General features: G+C 47.6%; 1 protein-coding gene across 1 annotated transcript in view; it reads left to right on the top strand.

Annotated features, from left to right (window-relative positions):
- The first annotated feature begins 6,012 nt into the window (after positions 1–6,012).
- LOC118094140 (long-chain fatty acid transport protein 2) overlaps positions 6,013–17,191 on the top strand; it is a 34,003-nt gene continuing 22,824 nt past the window's right edge. The window contains exons 1-3 of the mRNA XM_035134180.2: positions 6,013–6,735; positions 14,681–14,890; positions 16,838–16,996. Of these exons, the coding sequence (XP_034990071.2) occupies positions 6,258–6,735; positions 14,681–14,890; positions 16,838–16,996 (847 nt within the window). The 5' untranslated portion in view covers positions 6,013–6,257. The remainder of the gene's footprint in view (positions 6,736–14,680; positions 14,891–16,837; positions 16,997–17,191) is intronic.

Genomic DNA, 17,191 nt, shown 5'->3' with positions numbered 1-17,191 from the left:
TTTCCTTGGGCTTCTGTTATCCTCCTGGCTTTTGGCCAGTGTTCCCCCTGCCTGCCCCAAAACGCTCAAAAGTGGTTAAACCCTATAGCATGTTCTTTGCTCTATAGCATTAGGATAAACATCCCCATGCAATTTTTAAAAATGTACAAGAGAAGACAAGTTACAGTATATATAATTACTACTGAATCAAGCCAAGCAGCCTTGAAGCAAGGTTCCTTCAGTCTCCTGGCTGCTCAGCCCAATTCCAAGGGTGGTTTGGGGCTACAATAACCGTTTTTGCTTGGGGGAAATTATTCTGACAAGTGCTTTCATTGTGGGGATCCTTGCCAGGTCTGGGTTGTGTACACACTATATAAAGCACACACACCTAAATACAGTTCTTTCCTGCCATTCCCATTGGTAAGTCATGGGGGAATAGAAGAAAAGGAGGGGAATAGCGACATTTGTCCAATTATATTCATTGTTGTGTCATGTGTGTGAATGAAATTTAGCACAATATCCTGGCATATTCGTCAGAAAGCCACAGTTCCATAATGCAGCAGGTACTGCAATGTGAAAGGAGTGTTAGAGAACAGGACAGAAGCACTAACATTATAATCAAGGAAACTTGTGAAATATTCCCCACATTTGGATGCGCCCTTAGTGTTACGTGTGAGCCCCACCCACAGGCCAACAAACAATGTCAATAAAGCATGATCTGTAGCCCTAGTTTGTTACTGGATTGCAAACTCTGGTTTGTTTAAACTATGGCTTGGTATTATGTGTGAGCCCAGCAGCACCCATCTTTAATCATGGCTTGTTTGGCTACCCCATCCCAGATGCTCACTGGACTACAAAGGAATGAGGCAAGAACAGCTGGGGAAATGAAACAAACTTTCAAAAACAAGCCATGGTTTCTCTGATCAGGTGCCAAACAACTCATGGTTTGTTACACTATGGCTTGGTGTTATGTGCAAATCAGGCCAGTGTCTACCAAAATCTGCAGACTGCCTTGTAAAACTTATTTCAGGCTCACTGAAATTGCACTCCACTTCTAAAGCCATGTGGTATTTCCTCTGTTTATGTGCTCAGATCCAACAGTGGGCTGTGTGGGGGAACAGGCTTCTTCACTTTTGTAAGCTGGACAAACAACTATTACCATAAATCTTAGTCCGTAAAGCAGAAGTACCTCCTTCCTCCTCTCTTTCCCCCTATTTTTGCTCTTGTTGTAGGAATTTTGGGGTCTGGTGATCCAGAAATCAACTAGGTTCTGACCCAGGAAGAGTCCGAGAACCTGACAAGGAGACCAATTTACGGAGCTCCTTGTCGGAGGAAAATGACAGGGACCACACCAGAACGTATAGAAAGCAAGGCAGTTTATTTGAGCGAAAATGCGCAATTGCTGTTGCTTCATGGTTTCCTGAGCTAAGGTATTATTATGTATGTTTTTGGGGAAGTTGCGAAAGGGTTTAGGCGATAGCTATGCAAAAGAGGCAAGGCGTATCCAGGTGAAGGTCTGGGTCAAGTGTGGATTATTTCTCCCGTTGTATCTGGGAGGGAAAAATGGCTCCTGTCAGGTCAAGGCATCGTTCCCCTCTCTGTACATCTATGAACCCCTAAGAGCAGTGTATGGTGTGCGGTCCCCTACAACACTCTCATTTTCCTTTCCTTGCTACCTGCCCGCTGCCACACATCATTAAAATGTCCCAGTGTTTTCTGCAGACCAGAAAGTCTGCTAATCTGAAAGAAGAGCCAAGTGGTGACCCTAGCATGCAACTGCTGAACTAGAATTTATCAGTAGCTTTGATGATATTCATGTAAGACTCCATCAAGATGAAGGTGTTCCCCCCAACAACAACTAAATGGCTTAAATTAGTGTGGCAAAATTAAGAAGATGGTATTGCCAACAAGCACTGAAGCGTCCGGACTGGCACTGTATTTCAACGGAATTCAGTCACATATCAACAGTGCTTTCTTTCTATATAAAAAAATGTTTAGGGGTACTCTCATTTTCCTACTCATATTGAAATACTGCCCCTCCATGAGGCCAAACTTAGATTCACAAAATGTTTAGGGGTATGCATAACCCCCAGGAAAAAAGCACTGCATATCAGGAAATTCAGGTTGCACAACTGCAGTTCATTGGAAGTGCTTGCTCAACAAACCAAACTTCACCCAGAGATAGGACTTTTGTGATAAGCAAAGTAATCGGAGATACACTGGTCAATAAGCGATAAATCGTGTCCTCCCTCAAAGAGTGAGACCTGGCAACCAAACCCTGTGTTGTGGGTGGGTACGATTGGATAGCTACAACACCCTATTGGTAGGTCCCTTGATGCTGGGTTCAATCAGGCCAATGGGATGCTGTCAAAACGGATGGAAGGACATTTATACTGTACTAGTGTAATTCAGCCCGTTGAATAAACGGGTGCTAGAACATCCCAGGGTTCGGAGAAGTGCTTGCGCAGCCCTTTCTCCTCCTTCCTTCCTCTCCCCCAGCCGCTGACAGGAAGGAGACATCCCGGGGTTCAGAGAAGCAGCCCTTTCTCCTCCTTCCTTCCTCTCCCCCAGCCACCGATAGGAAGGAGACAGCGCTTCTCCGAATCCCGGGACCTGTCCTTGCTGGACGCACACACGCGCGCTCTCCCCCCCTGCTGCCGCCAACGCTTAGTCCGGCTGGGAGCAGCGGTTGGCAGCCGCAGGGAAACGGTAGGTGGGCGGGTGGGGAGAGAGCGTGTGTGTGTGCGTGCAGTCTCTGCATCAAATCCCTGTGTCCGTGGGCACATGCGCAGTAGCACGGACACAGGGACACAGGGAATCTGGATGCAGAGACACTTGCACTTTATTATATAGGATACCCATGCGCGTGACCCAGAGCTTCCTCTTTGGTCTGTGCATCGGAACACCCGCCCACCTCTCCCTACTTTTAGGGTCTTGTGCTTGACCCTTGCTATGCCATCAAGTGTTGTCTGTCGTTGGACAGGGGCACGGCAGGAATTTCCCCCACTAGGCTGATTGGCTGGTGCCATTTGGGTTTCACCCGCCGCGTACCAAATCGTCACAACTTGTAAGGTTGGGATAGGCTCTGGTTCAGGTGATAGGGATGGGGGAGTGCTCTCACTATCTCTATGTGAAGGGTATTCCGTTAAAGGAATCCAGGGACTCTGTGGTTTGGTCAACCCTGTGAGGGGGTTGTGCCTGTGCCTGAGTCCAGGGGGACATCTGGGTGGTGGACATAGCATGTCCCCGGCTTTCCGCCTATCCAGGTGTTCACCCTAGGCTGACCTATGCTGGTGCCCTGGGTCAGCACTACCTGCAAGGGTGCAGGGAGCTAGTCGAACCAGAGCCTATGCAACCACTCATTTGCTGTAATCAATAATGTTGTGGCCTAAATTCTGCCAAAAACCAAACCAAAATTTGAGTCTTGTCTGAATTAATTTAAGGGGAAGGTTTAACGGTCTTGACATGCAACACTTATTTGAATGCAACTTTCGGCTAACCTCCCCACAAACAAATCAGGATGAATGCTCAGTAAACAGGTCAACTGGAAGCTCCCCTAGCAGCAAGCATCTGTCATGCCTTTCAAATAGGGATGTCTTTCAAACGGAGACTTCTGTAAGGTCACTCACACAGTTTATGAGAGAGCAAAGATTGGACTGCAGGTCCAAGCGACCAACAGTTTGGTATCAAGGGTGCCATTTTGGTATTCAGTTGTATGTATGTGTGTAGATATTTTGAAGAGGGGGACAATGTTCACATTGAGATCTAGGGGCCCACTTTTGAATATGTTGAAGGTTAAATTGCAAACAAAAAAAACCCCACCTTTTCCAGAAAACAAGCCTACAACAAATCTAAATTCTTTTTTGTTGCAGCTCCCTTTTATAAGACTAGTCAGAGTGTAGAACATAGCTGCCAAGTTATCCCTTTTTAAAAGGGATTTTCCCTTATGCTGAATAGGCTTCCTCGCGAGAAAAGGGAAAACTTGGCAGCTATGGTGTAGAATCAGTGGACCAGTCAGATATACAGCATCTCCTGAGGATAAAAATCTGTATAAGTGGGACATGCAGCAGTGTGTTGAAATGCAGATTGTTGCTGGTCCCAGGGTGTTATAAGAATTTTAAGATCATAAATGTTCATAACTGTATATATAAACCACATGTCTGAAACTACACAGAAAAAAAGTCCTGAACAAATTGACCTCAAATATTTCTCTGCAAGGTCAAAGTGGGAAACCTCCCCATTGTCTCTTTCCTCACAAATCTTGTCTTAAGGGCACATTCAAGATATGAACAGGGTGTGAGCCTGTGACCTGGCTCAGGAACTACCGGGTAAGTATTTATCATTACAAAAGACTGGCCAGGCTCCCCAGGTAATCCAGTCAAATGACCATTAACAGGTAACTTGCCAGGCAGGATAAAAACAACACACTCGGATTTTTGCTGTAGAGGGGTGGTGGCCTTGGGCTACATCCCTTCTGTGATGTATCTATGATGTTTCTGGGGGCGGTCTTGGACTCCAGGGCGGGGAATTAAAAATTTCTATATAAGAGCTTGCACACCATTGTTCTGGGTCTCTCTCCCCCCCCTCCTGTGTGTGTGTGGAGAGCACCCTGTTGCAACAGCTTTTAATAAAGATCATGCTGATAAAGATCAGGCTTAACTAGCCGCCTTGCTTTTCACTAGAATTCTGGTCTGGTCTCTGTCATTTTACTAGCCGGCAAGGGCTTTCAATTGTGCTCTGCCGGAGGTCCAGGCTCCCTCCCAGAGAAGGACCCCTTTTAACTCTTATAACAAGGGAATCGCTCATGTGCTTCCCATTCCTCCCTTCCACCTATTTCTCTCCCCCCCCCCCCGACCTCTGATGACCACATTGATCTACTTTGGGGTGAAAGTTCCGCCCCTTTACAGGTTTTCCCCTCTTAAAAGTTCTGTGATTGTTTTTGGCCCAAGGTAGTGGTGTAGCATGGGTTGTTGGCTCCCAGGGCAGGGCAAGTGTTGTCTCACCCCCCCCCCCGGAGGACTGGGCACTGAGCCCACACGGAGGGTTCACAGAGCCCAGGAGGCACATTGCTGGTGGCGCTGCCACTGCTGGTGGCGGTAGCAGTGCGCCTTCTCAGTTTGGCGGTTGCACTGCCCTCCGGTCTCTCCCTGCCTCAGCCAGGGGTGCCAACTTGAATAAAATATTGGGGGGGCAGGCAAACCCCACCCACATAGTCACTCACATGCCATGGTGCACACATACTATTTGAATGGCAATGTCCATCAAATTGGGGGGGGGGCTCAAATATTTTATTGGAGGGGTCCAAAGACCCCTCGGCCCCTAGGAGTTGCCGTTGCAGGGACTGCTTCTGGCGGCGGAGGTTGGAGAGGACTGCTGCTGCCACCTTGCACAAAAAAATCACGGTGAATTCTCAAAAACAGGAGCACGTGGAAGGACCCACAGGCTCTGTTTAGCCCTGTGAAAATTTTAGAACATCTCAGCAAAACGGCAGAAAGGAGAAGTGGAATGGGCCTGTTTGCACCTCGAGTTGTAATATCATGTTTGTTCATCTGCACAGAAATGCAGAGAGGTGGACACACAACTTGCTCATGCCCTGCTGAATCTGAACTCCTCTAGGCGTGGAGCTGCCAAGCTTCCAAAGAGCTTCCTTCTATTCCTGTTCCCTTTCTCCTCAGCAAGGCTGCTTTGGGGGACAGCGGAAATCATCTATTATGCAAGGCCTTTTCAAGAAGAAGAAGAAGAAGAAGAAGAAGAAGAAGAAGAAGAAGAAGAAGAAGAAGAAGAAGAAGAAGAAGAAGAAGAAGAAGAAGAAGAAGAAGAAGAAGAAGAAGAAGAAGAAGAAGAAGAAAGCAGTTCAGGCAATTGCCAATATCCTCCAGCGCTTTTGAGATGTGAACTTTGCCTCTCTGAGAGTGGACTGGGTGAACTTACCGGTACTAGGCAAACTCAGAACTGTGCTTGGGACCTGCCTCCAGCTGCAAGCGAATGCCAGTGTTGCAGATATGGTAGGGGAGGGAGGCGGCAAAGGGTGGGGGCTCTCAGAGCTAGTATCTTGTGTAAGTTAAAGTTTTCTGTCTGAGAGCCAAGGGCTTCCTCGAATCAGCCTGCAGGGACAGATGGGAGGGGAGGGTTGGAAACCTCGTCTCATTCACTGTTGCTCAATACCCTTTTGCCTTCCATTCAGCACGGCTCAGACGCTCAGACGGAGGCTGCAAGAGGTAGTGTGTGTGTGTCTGCGACTTGCAGGGCCCTGGGTCTTCTGAGGTGAGATCCCAGCCATGCTGGACCTCTACACAGTTGTGATAGGGCTCCTGATCCTTCTGCTCCTCCTGGGGAATGTTTTCTTCCCTTACCTTTGGCTGGACTTCGTTTTCTTCTTTCGCGTCCTTCACACAGGATACAAATGCCACAGGTGTCTCAGCCGCAGACCTCCCATCACCTTACTGGACTTCTTCTTGGCCAAAGTCCAGAAGCACCCAGAGAAGCCCTTGGTCCTCTTTGGAGATGAAACCTATTCCTACCGAGATATCGACAGGCGCAGCAGTCAGCTGGCCAGAGTGCTCCGGGACCACGTAGGGCTGAAGGAAGGGGAAACGGTGGCTGTTTTCCTAAAGAACGTCCCTGCCTATCTCTGGGTCTGGATGGGACTGGAGAAGATTGGCAGTGTCATGGCGTGTATCAACCATAACATCCGAGCCAAGTCTCTCTTGCATGCCCTCAGCTCCTGCAAGGCCAAAGTGCTACTGACAACTCCAGGTGAGTTAGGATGTGCATTTACACCCGGGGGGGGGGGGCGCAACTAAAATCCTGTTTGTGCTACACTTGTCAGGCCATATAGTCACAATGGAAAGAATCTTGGGCAATTCTCTTGAACTGTTTCTCCCCCACCCCCACCCCCACCCCACCCCTCTCTTTTAAAAGAGGTTTGACATGTCTTTTCCCACCCCTGACAAAATAGCACCATCTCTGTGTTGTCTGAGCTCGTCTGTACCTGAGCAGTTTCAGACTTTCCAAGGGGGAAAACAACAACTACATTCAAAGGAGGGAAGATCTGAGACAATGATGTCATGCAGATGCCATGACATTAATGAGGAGACAGGCTTTACCTTTCTCTGACTGTGTCATAGCTTCCATTCACTTTTTCTTTTTTTCAAAGGAAAAGCCTTACTTTAAAAGCCATTTTCTTCCTCCTTGAAGCACTGTTGTTTGGCATTTTGGCACATGGATAACAGAATGTCCAAGTGTCCCTATTTTCCAGGGACAGTCCCGGATTTACAAAAGCCATCCCGGTTTCTGATTTGATCCTGGAATATCCCGCTTTCCCTTATGACGTCCCTATTTTCGTCAGAGAAATGTTGGAGTATATGGAATAGGATGTCCCTATTTTCATCAGAGAAATGTTGGAGGGTATGGGATAATAAATCTTTCAAGTTGAAAAGAAATCAATTTTTCTCAGCTAGTAGAAGTAACGATCTTTGAGCATGGGTGTATGAGAGAAGTTAAGTAGAGTGCAAAGGGAAAAGAGCTAGAGAAAGCATTCCTTGAGTAAGTAGTCATTATTTCAGTTGCTTTAGCCCTAAAAGAAAACAAAGCAACTCTGAGTCTGCAGGGTGTGTGTTTTCCTTGTTGGACTAACTTCAGTGTGACCTCCCAAAACAGAATTAAAAAATTCCTTCCAGTAGTAGCACCTTAGAGACCAACTAAGTTTGTCATTGGTATGAGCTTTCGTGTGCATGCACACTTTCTTCTTCACCAATGACAAACTTAGTTGGTCTCTAAGGTGCTACTGGAAGGAATTTTTTTATTCTGTTTCGACTATGGCAGACCGACACGGCTACCTACCTGTAACTCCCAAAACAGGGTAGTTTAGTGATGCAGTTTTCCAACAAGAAAATAACAGCAATAGCTGCTGATGTTTGAGGCAAAGGAAAGGAAGAGAGAACGAATGAATCTCCAGCGGGAGGTATATTATTGACTCCAGTGGTTTCTGTGATGACATCAGTGTAAACTGGTCAGGCAAAGTTGGGCGTGCTTTGCTGTTCTCACCTCAATTGCCCCTTTGCAACAACAACTTGGCAAGGTGTGTTAGTGTTATTATGGATTGATTTGATTTCTCACCTGCCTTTCCCCACAAAGCGCCAAAGCGGGTTATAATAAAATATGCCATTATGCAACAAATAAAAAAGGAAGGTTAATAAATAAATAAATTACAAAACATTCCATATCTAAAAACAGTACAAACTTTAAAGAACAATTTCATGGGGTGGGGTGGGGTGGGGAGGGAACCAATACGATCCAATACGGATGCAGGCTGGGATAATTTGGAAGGCTTCTAGAAAGAGGAAGGTCTTCATTTGATAAGACAACAACGACCTGCCTGTCCTTTTTTAAAAAAAATACATTTTATTCCAATTTTCCAAATTCAACAAATTAACAAAACCAATCTTTTATACAAAATCTTATATTCACATCTTTTACCTTGCTCCGCCGAGCTATGACTTCCCCCCCTCCCTTCAAGCGGGTTTCTTGTTAATTCCCTTTTTTGCAGTTCCTTTTTTGACATATTGGTCAATTCGTAAGGTTTATTTTAATCCTGCGAGAGTTTTTAACGATCTACAGTTTTTCTCCATATAGTCCACATATTTACTCCAGTCCTTTTGAAACCTTGTCTCCCCCTGGTCACGAATCTTGCATGTCAATCTAGCAAGTTCAGCATAGTCCATCATTTTTGTCTGCCACTCCACAATTGTAGGTAATTCCTGTAATTTCCATTTTTGGGCTAACAAAGTCCTAGCCGCGGTTGTTGCATACATAAACAGTGTTTGATCTTCTTTTCTGGGAAGAAAGTCCTAATGATAGGGTATCACACTCTTTTTTTTCTGGAATAAGATGGTATCTTACAAATGATGCCTGTATGTGAAGAGTGTCTGACTTTCCCCAGGTCAATGAATCTGGACCAGGTGAGATTTTAATCCATGGCACCAGAGCCAAAGTAAACACTCTGTGTACAAACAATCCTTTCTCTGAAGCAGAGAGGAAGAGACTCTCCCCCTTTAGACCAGCACACTAATCCTGATTCAACATCAATAGCTTGATAACAAGGTCAGGGGAGACAGGGAGTGAGGGAGAGTGCGTGGGGGGGGGAGAGGTAGCTGGTTCCCTCTGTTTTCAGGGACTCCTAGTCATGATACCTATGTTCTCCCTCTTACTGTCGGAGGCAGTCGGCTTCTGCTAGGAATCACAAGTGAGCTGGCCACCGAGAGAACAGGACACTGGGCCAAATTGGCCATTGGCCTGATCCAATAGGACAGCCAGTGTGGTGTAGTGGTTAGAGTGCCTGACTAGGGCCTGGGAAACCAGAGTTCAAGTCCCACTCCTCCATGAAGCTCACAGAGCGACCTTGAGCCAGTGACTGCCTCTCAGCCTGACCTACCTTACGGGGTTGCTTGGCGGATTAAATGAGGAAGGGGGAAGAAACCCGAACACCACCTGGAACTCTTTGGAGCAAATGTGGGATGTGAAAGCAGCAAATAAAATAAAAATAAAATCCCATGAGTTCTGAGGCATTGGCAGGCTCAGGATATAATGATCGTTAGCAGCCAACAGTCCAACAAGCATGGGAATTTGGTTATCAGTTCAATTAAGCTTTATTCACAAGCATATTCACAGAGCTGCTCTCGCACACATCCATCACACACTAAAGATGTCCTGATCTAATCAGGTTCCTCCTCCCTATTTCGCTTCCAGCAAGATCCATGCCAGTAATGATTAAGTCTGCTTCTACATTTACAACCTTCCTGGAGGTGTGCCCAACGGCGAGACCTCGGACTGAGATTGTCAATTGGCTCTCCATTGCTGTCACTAGACAGGAAGGCTGAGATGGCCCAGGAAGGGGAATAGGAGGGAGACATGGAGGTGGGGTTAGGGCTGCCATACGTCCAGATTTCCCCCCAAAGCCCCAAAAGTTAATTTTTTAGAGGAGTCGTCAAACAAACAAAAAAGCTCAACAACTTTGTCTGGATTTTCACTTTTGGGAATATGGCAACCCTAGGTGGGGCTGAGATCTGGGAACAGAGGATGGTACAGTGGTACCTTGGTTTATGAATTTAATCCATTCTGGAAGTCTGTTCTTAAACCAAAGCGTTCTTAAACCAAGGTGTGCTTTCCCATAGCAGCGGGGGACTCAATTTACAAATGGAACATGTTCCTCAACAGGAAACGGAACACGTTCTTAATCCAAGGCAAAGTTCACAAACCAAAACACCTACTTCCGGGTTTGCAGCGTTCTTAATCCAAGTTGTTCATAAACCAAGCTGTTCTTAAACCAAGGTACCACTGTACTTCTCTCTTGGAGGTGGCTGCCCTAGTTGCAGATGCAGAACCCCATCTCCCCTCTTCCCTCCCAGGGAGAAGAGCACAGCAATGGAATCCATTGAAGGTGCCAGCCCACTGCTGGGGTCGAGGAGCCAGGATCCAAAGGAGAGGGTTCAGCCCGAGACTCTCACAACTATGTGTTATTGGCCTTGTCTTTAAAGGCTTGGCAGGTGGCATCTCAATCCGTTGGGATAGCTTTTCTGAACTCTGAGCCCTGATCTTGGACTCTTGGACCTTGCTACCAGCCTGGCTAGCCTCGCTTTTGTTGTCATCTAGCCTGAGCGTAGCAACCGCTGTGACTCATTCCCTGTTGCTGAGCTTGTAAGTCTTCTTGGCGTCAATAAAGAGCCCTTCCTTCCTCTCAGGAGTCTCTGTCATTGTGCTCTCAGCAGGAGCTAGAACAAGGACTCTTCTTATATTCTTACGAACTCACGTCTTTGAATTTGTGCAAGAGAGCCCAAGTTCCTAAATGCAGCTGCTCCCCTGAGATGGAAATTAACTCTACCATAATATAAGCTGTTTCTGGTCTCGGCTATTTCATTCATCAGTCTTTTTATTTTTACGGGCAAAATTCATGGTTGTGCAGAGATATATGAATAAGCACCCCTTCCTCCCATCTTTTCAGGCACTTAATCTTTCTGTTTTGCAAACAGCTGGGAGGGAGAGAGGTGGTGGAGAATCTGTGTTGAGTATCCTAGGCATTATCCAATAAGCAGGCATTTACACTGGCAAGTGCAGCCACAGTTCTGTGGGGCAGTTCCCCTTTTTCCTAGGAACATCTGCAAAACCAGTTTGACCGGGGGCCATGCTGTAACCTCAAATATTCTGAATGTGTATGTGCCAAAAACTGCGCCAAAGGTTACACAATCATAGGCAGGCCTGAAAACAGGAACAGCCTTGCACATCTGTTGGATAGAAATGCAGGATACAAATTTAAGAAATAAATAATGCATATTTTCAACAGGGTTGGGTGCAGGTTTTTCTGCTGTGCCCTAAGCACTGCTTTGAGTGTTCAGACCCAGAGACCTCCCACCTAAATAAATGCACACATGACTCAAATTTTGGTTTGTTTTTTTAGGAACCGCTACAGCGGGAAGGTAAACGGCGTTTCCATGTGCTGCTCTGGTTTGCCAGAAGCGGCTTTGTCATGCTGGCCACATGACCTGGTAGCTATACGCCGGCTCCCTCGGCCAATAATGTGAGATGAGCGCGCAACCCCAGAGTCGGTCACGACTGGACCTAATGGTCAGGGGTCCCTTTACCTTTACCTTTAGGCCACAATTTTATTGATTACAGAAAGTGAGTGGTTGCATAGGCTCTGGTTCGACTAGCTCCTTGCACCCTTGCAGGTAGTGCTGATCCGGGGCACCAGCATAGGTCAGCCAAGGGTGAACACCTGGATAGGCGGAAAGCCGGGAACAGGCTATGTCCGCCACTCAGATGTCCCCCTGGACTCAGGCACGGGCACAACCCCCTCACAGGGGTTCACCGAACCATTTGAGCCCCTGGATTCCTTTAACGGAATACCCTGCACATAGGGATGGTGAGAGCGTTCCCCCATCCCTATCACCTGAACCAGAGCGTATCTGCAACCTTACAAGTTGTGACGATTTGCTACGCGGTGGGCAAAACCCAAATGGCACCAGCCAATCAGCCAAGTGGGGGGGAAATTCCTGCCGTGCCCCTGTCCCAACGACAGACGGCACATGACGGCATAGCAAGGTCAAGCACAACAAAGCCCTAGAAGTAGGGAGAGGTGGGCGGGTGTTCCAAATGCACGCACCGAAAGAGGAAGCTCTGGGTCACGTGCATGGGTATATATAGGTCCCTCAATCCATTTGGACTGCGCCCCATTGGCCAGATTGAACCCAACATGGAAGGACCTTGTGGCTGACCAATCTCACCCACCCACAACACAGGCGGTTGGTCTCCAGGTCTCATGGCAACAACTCTTTGAGGGAGGACCTGCCTATTTCCCCTTGCTTTCACTTCTCAAATGGCACATGTACAGCCTTTTGAAGCTGAAAGTTGAATTTCTCTTCCTCTTTCCCTCGCTCCTCCTTATCTGATATTACATTTGCCTCGCCACTCCCTCAGGTGTTAACAAATTATATATTTGTACAGCATCCTTTTAAAAAAACACACACAGAGAAACATGATTGTTTTTTTAAGGGCACCTCCAGACTGTCAATATTTTGTCAGGGGGAATTCTGGGCACTGTAGTTGGTTAAGGGTTGATGGAAATTGTAACTGTGACAGGTAAACTACAGTTCCCAGAATTCTTGGGGGGGGATGTGCTTTGAATGTGCTTTAAATATATAATGTGCACACAACCTAAAATGCTCTGCCTCTCATCGCAATGAATACACTTTTTAAAAAAGTGTATTCTTTTAGTGGCTAGGAAAGTAACGGGGAAATCCATTTGTTAGCTGTGCACTGGTTTCATTATTGCATTTGTGTTCATTGAATTCTTTCACTGACTACCTAAGTAGATTTTTGTTGCTGTGGCTTCGGTGGCAGAGGTATTTCCGGGGCTGCTCCTGACAGCTGCTGCTCTGTTTCTCTCAAAATTGTTGCATTTTTCCAGGGCATCCCTGTAATAAAAGAATTAAAAGCTGACCCCCACAAGACAATTCCAGCTGGGACCACCAGTTTAAAAATTGGAGTGCCCTCTGGCAATATAGTGTCCAAGACAGCCTTTCCCCCAACCTGGTGCCCTCTAGAAGCCTTGGGCTATTACACATTAGTGGTTTGAAATGCAGCAAAATCATCCCTCCATCACTACTGGTGCATTTTTACGTAGCTTTTGTATGTTGTTGTTCACACACCAGAGAAGGGGGTGAGGGTGTTATCACCTGAGGCTCATTACCCGAATTATTGCCCTGTGCTGAACTCCAGTTCATCTGCACATGCTCAGTAGTTGCCTGGATGTACACACCTCAGCTTAACCACACCTTCCATTTTCAAATTGGATGGAAGTTAGTTTGAGGGAAACTGCCTCAAACAGGGGTATTTCTCAAGAAGCTACAGGAAACCAATGGATTGTGGCCAATGTAATGTGCTATGGGCCTCAAACACCAATGGTGGGATTGTGTGTTGGAGCTGGAGTAAGCAGTAATGTGTACCCAGCCTTGGACTTCCATTAAACCCAGCCAGAATGGCCAAGAATGATGGGAGTTGTAGTCCAAAACATCGGGAAAGGTGGTCCAGTTCATTCTGCAAATCATCATCATCACCACCACCATCATCTCCTCTAAGGCTGCTGCTACTGGGGAACAAAAGTCGGCCCATCCCATGAAAGCATTTAAATCTGAGCAACAGCAAATGGGTACTTTCTGTTGCTGAAAAATACTGAAGTATCCTTTCATCACTCATAGCAACAAATGAAAATTAAACCGAACGCGCCCCAAAACTAATGCACACTCCTATCCCAAATGCTACTGTCTGGTAAAGGTAAAGGTAAAGGGACCCCAGGTCCAGTCGCGGATGACTCTGGGGTTGTGGCGCTCATCTCGCTTTACTGGCCGAGGGAGCCGGCGTACAGCTTCCGGGTCATGTGGCCAGCATGACTAAGCTGCTTTCTGGCGGACCCGAGCAGCGCACGGAAACGCCATTTACCTTCCCGTCGGAGTGGTACCTATTTGTCTGTGTGCTTTCGAACTGCTAGGTTGGCAGGAGCTGGGACCGAACAACGGGAGCTCACCCCATCGTGGGGATTCGAAACTCCGACCTTCTGATTGGCAAGCCCTAGGCTCTGTGATTTAACCCACAGCGCCACCCACGTGTCTGGTATACAACTGCAATTCTGGTTATTCATAAGCAAACGAAACCATTCTTTATTGCAGAATCTGGGCAGGCGGCTGCCTTACTGTCTAGCGGGATTTCCAAAACCAAGGGCCAATAAATAATAATGATAATAATAATATTTATTATTTATACCCCGCCCATCTGGCTGGGTTTCCCCAGCCACTCTGGGCGCCTTCCAACAGAAAAATGAAATAAAATAATGTTTTAAACATTAAAAGCCTCCCTAAACAGGGCTGCCTACAGATTAAACATTAAAAGCCTCCCTAAACAGGGCTGCCTTCAGATGTCTTCTAAAAATCTGGTAGCTGTTTTTCTCTTTGACATCTGATGGGAGGGCGTTCCACAGGGCAGGCGCCACTACTGAGAAGGCCCTCTGCCTGGTTCCCCGCAACTTGGCTTCTCGCAACGAGGGAACCGCCAGAAGGCCCTCGGTACTGGACCTCAGTGTCCGGGCAGAACGATGGGGGTGGAGACGCTCCAATCAAGGGCCTATCTCACCTCTTTTCATGCTCTCTTGAAGATTTCAAGGCTGCCATTGAGGATGTCCTTCCTACTCTAAAGACAGAGGGAGTTCGAGTTTTCTTCATGAGCGAAGACTCCCCAACCGAGGGCGTGGAAGCTTTGCTGGGGAAGATCCAGTCCAGCTCAGCCGAGCCTGTGCCCATTTCCTTCAGAGGCAAAGTGACCCCTGGGTCGTCATCCCTGTATATTTTCACCTCTGGGACCACAGGTGAGGAGGAGAACGTCAAAGAGGTGGGTGAGGGAGCAAGGGGAGGCAGAACTGGCTGTCATGCCTGGAAATCTCATTTTGTTCCCCATCTGCCCTCCTCCTGGGCGCTTTGAGGAGGGGTGGGGTTTGCCCATTCAGGAGGGGCCATAACTCAACCGTCAAGGGGATGCACACTGGTTTGATCCAGCCTAAAGTGGATCTCAGTGTAGAACCTTGCCCGAGACCTCAGAGAGCCACTGCCAGTCATGTGTAAAACAACTTGAGATATACCGTAATTGGCCCAAATATAAGCCAAATATAAGTTAAAGCGCGGCTTAAATTCACGACCTTACAAAAATTGGCTTTTACGATATCGCTGCTGAAACAGACATACAGTAAAACAGAATGGGTGTGAGTGCCTGCGGAATTTGAAGGGAGAGGCTTATATTTGGGTATTTTCTTTTTCTCTCCCCCCCCCTAAAGGTGCGGCTTATATTCGGGCCCAGCTTATATTTGGGCCAGTACGGTATCTCTGATTCAGTCCACACAGCCTCCATTTCCATGCAAGTGTCAGACCGTGGTGGCTGTGAGACTATCACCAGTTGGCTGGCCACTGGCACAACATCTATAGAGGACAAAAGAGCACACAGAGCTGCATAAAATCCCTGTAACTCGTTCATCTGTATCAATGCAAATTTAGAAAGCCTTAGCATATGCAATCCAGCCATACCTGCCAAGTTGCTGTCAGAGAAATAAGGGACCGGGCCGGAAATAGCAGACCGGAAGTAGCGCTGCTGCCATTTTGGAACTGGGCGGAGCATGCTCAGAAGTGACTTTTGATGCTGCTTTGCCCAGTTCCAAAATGGCCACCGCGCCAGAAGTCACACTGCAGCCATTTTGGAACTGGGCAAAGCAGCACCAAAAGTCGCTTCTGAGCATGCTCCGCCCAGTTCCAAAATGGCCGCCGCGCCAGAATAAACCGGGAAAAAACAAAAAAATCAGTTTTTTCAGCTAGGAACAGCTGGAAAAACGGGGATTTCCCGGGGAAAACGGGAGACTTGGCAGCTATGAATCCATCTCACGACGGTGGGGGAGAGTGTGACTAGGGGCATCTGTGGAAGAAGGGCTGCTGGCACTCCCGCAGTAATGATGTTGCGCTTTATTCCCGTGGAACCACTCCTTTGGTCCCAGACCAAATTTATGTTGACTCGGGATTGAGACAGCGCAAGATCTCATCAGGTCACATCAGCAGTGGCGGAGCTTCATACTCTGGAACGGGGGTGTGGGGTGTGGAGAGCAGGCCGGGGCGTGACGTGCCGCCTGCAGGAGCTTGGCGCATGTCCTGGGGGTGTGGCACACCTCCTGCGGGGGTGTGGCTCCCAGTGCGTGCGGGGCAGCCGCAATGGCACCCCACCAGAATCACGCTGCCGCGGGCAGTGTGCTTCCCCCCTGCCCCCCTCTTCCTCTGCCAGTGCACATCAGACTTTGATAATCTCTCATAATATGGTGCCCTGTGCGAACCCAAAATTGGCGCCCCCAAATGGATCTTCTCAATTATGGATCGTCTCAATTTTGTGTGCCACCCCCCCCCCCCGGGATTGGCACCCTCTGTGTGGGAAGCACCTGCACAACCCTAAATCCGGCACTGTGCCTGGAATAAAACAGACTCTGTCAAAGAGTGGGGCAGTAATAGTCCCATTGATAGTCAACAATCAAATAGGCCTGCTTTTGCCCATTGTGTGTCATGTTCCTAGCTCTCTACAAGGCAACAAAATAAGCTATAGGTAGAAAAAGAATTCTTTTCCTGTGTCTGCCCTTTGCTATTATGTGGATAGCGTTATATTTGGGGGATGGGGGGTAGGACAGAAAGAGATATGACCCCTGCAGATTGTTGTCTCTCGCTTGATGGAGTCATTTCAGATCATTACGTAACCCTCTTCCTTCTTTTTAATTTCTGCCTGCCTCAAGGGCTGCCGAAAGCGGCTATCATCACCCAGTCGAAGCTGCTCAAAGTGTCCCATATGTTTCGCATGTGCGGGGTCACTCCTAAGGATATCATCTACATCCCGCTGCCGATGTACCACTCAGCTGCCCTTCTTCTTGGGACAGGAGGGTGCCTGGAGGTTGGTATGTACAGAATGATTTTCAGCGACCTGGGATGAATGGGTGCATAAGGTTTTGTGTTTTTTGGCGGGGTGGGGGTGGGGTGGGGTCAGAACCTGCACTCAGATCCTCAGTCTGTGAATATGGATCATATGATCCTCGGGAACCCTTAGCTCTACAGTCCTGTGATTCTGTGAAATCCACTTGCCTGATACTAAT

The sequence above is a fragment of the Zootoca vivipara genome, chromosome 13 (assembly GCF_963506605.1).
Source record: "Zootoca vivipara chromosome 13, rZooViv1.1, whole genome shotgun sequence".
NCBI lineage: Eukaryota > Metazoa > Chordata > Lepidosauria > Squamata > Lacertidae > Zootoca > Zootoca vivipara.
Note: the sequence above shows the minus strand (reverse complement) of the source record. Positions and strands in the feature narration are given on the sequence as shown.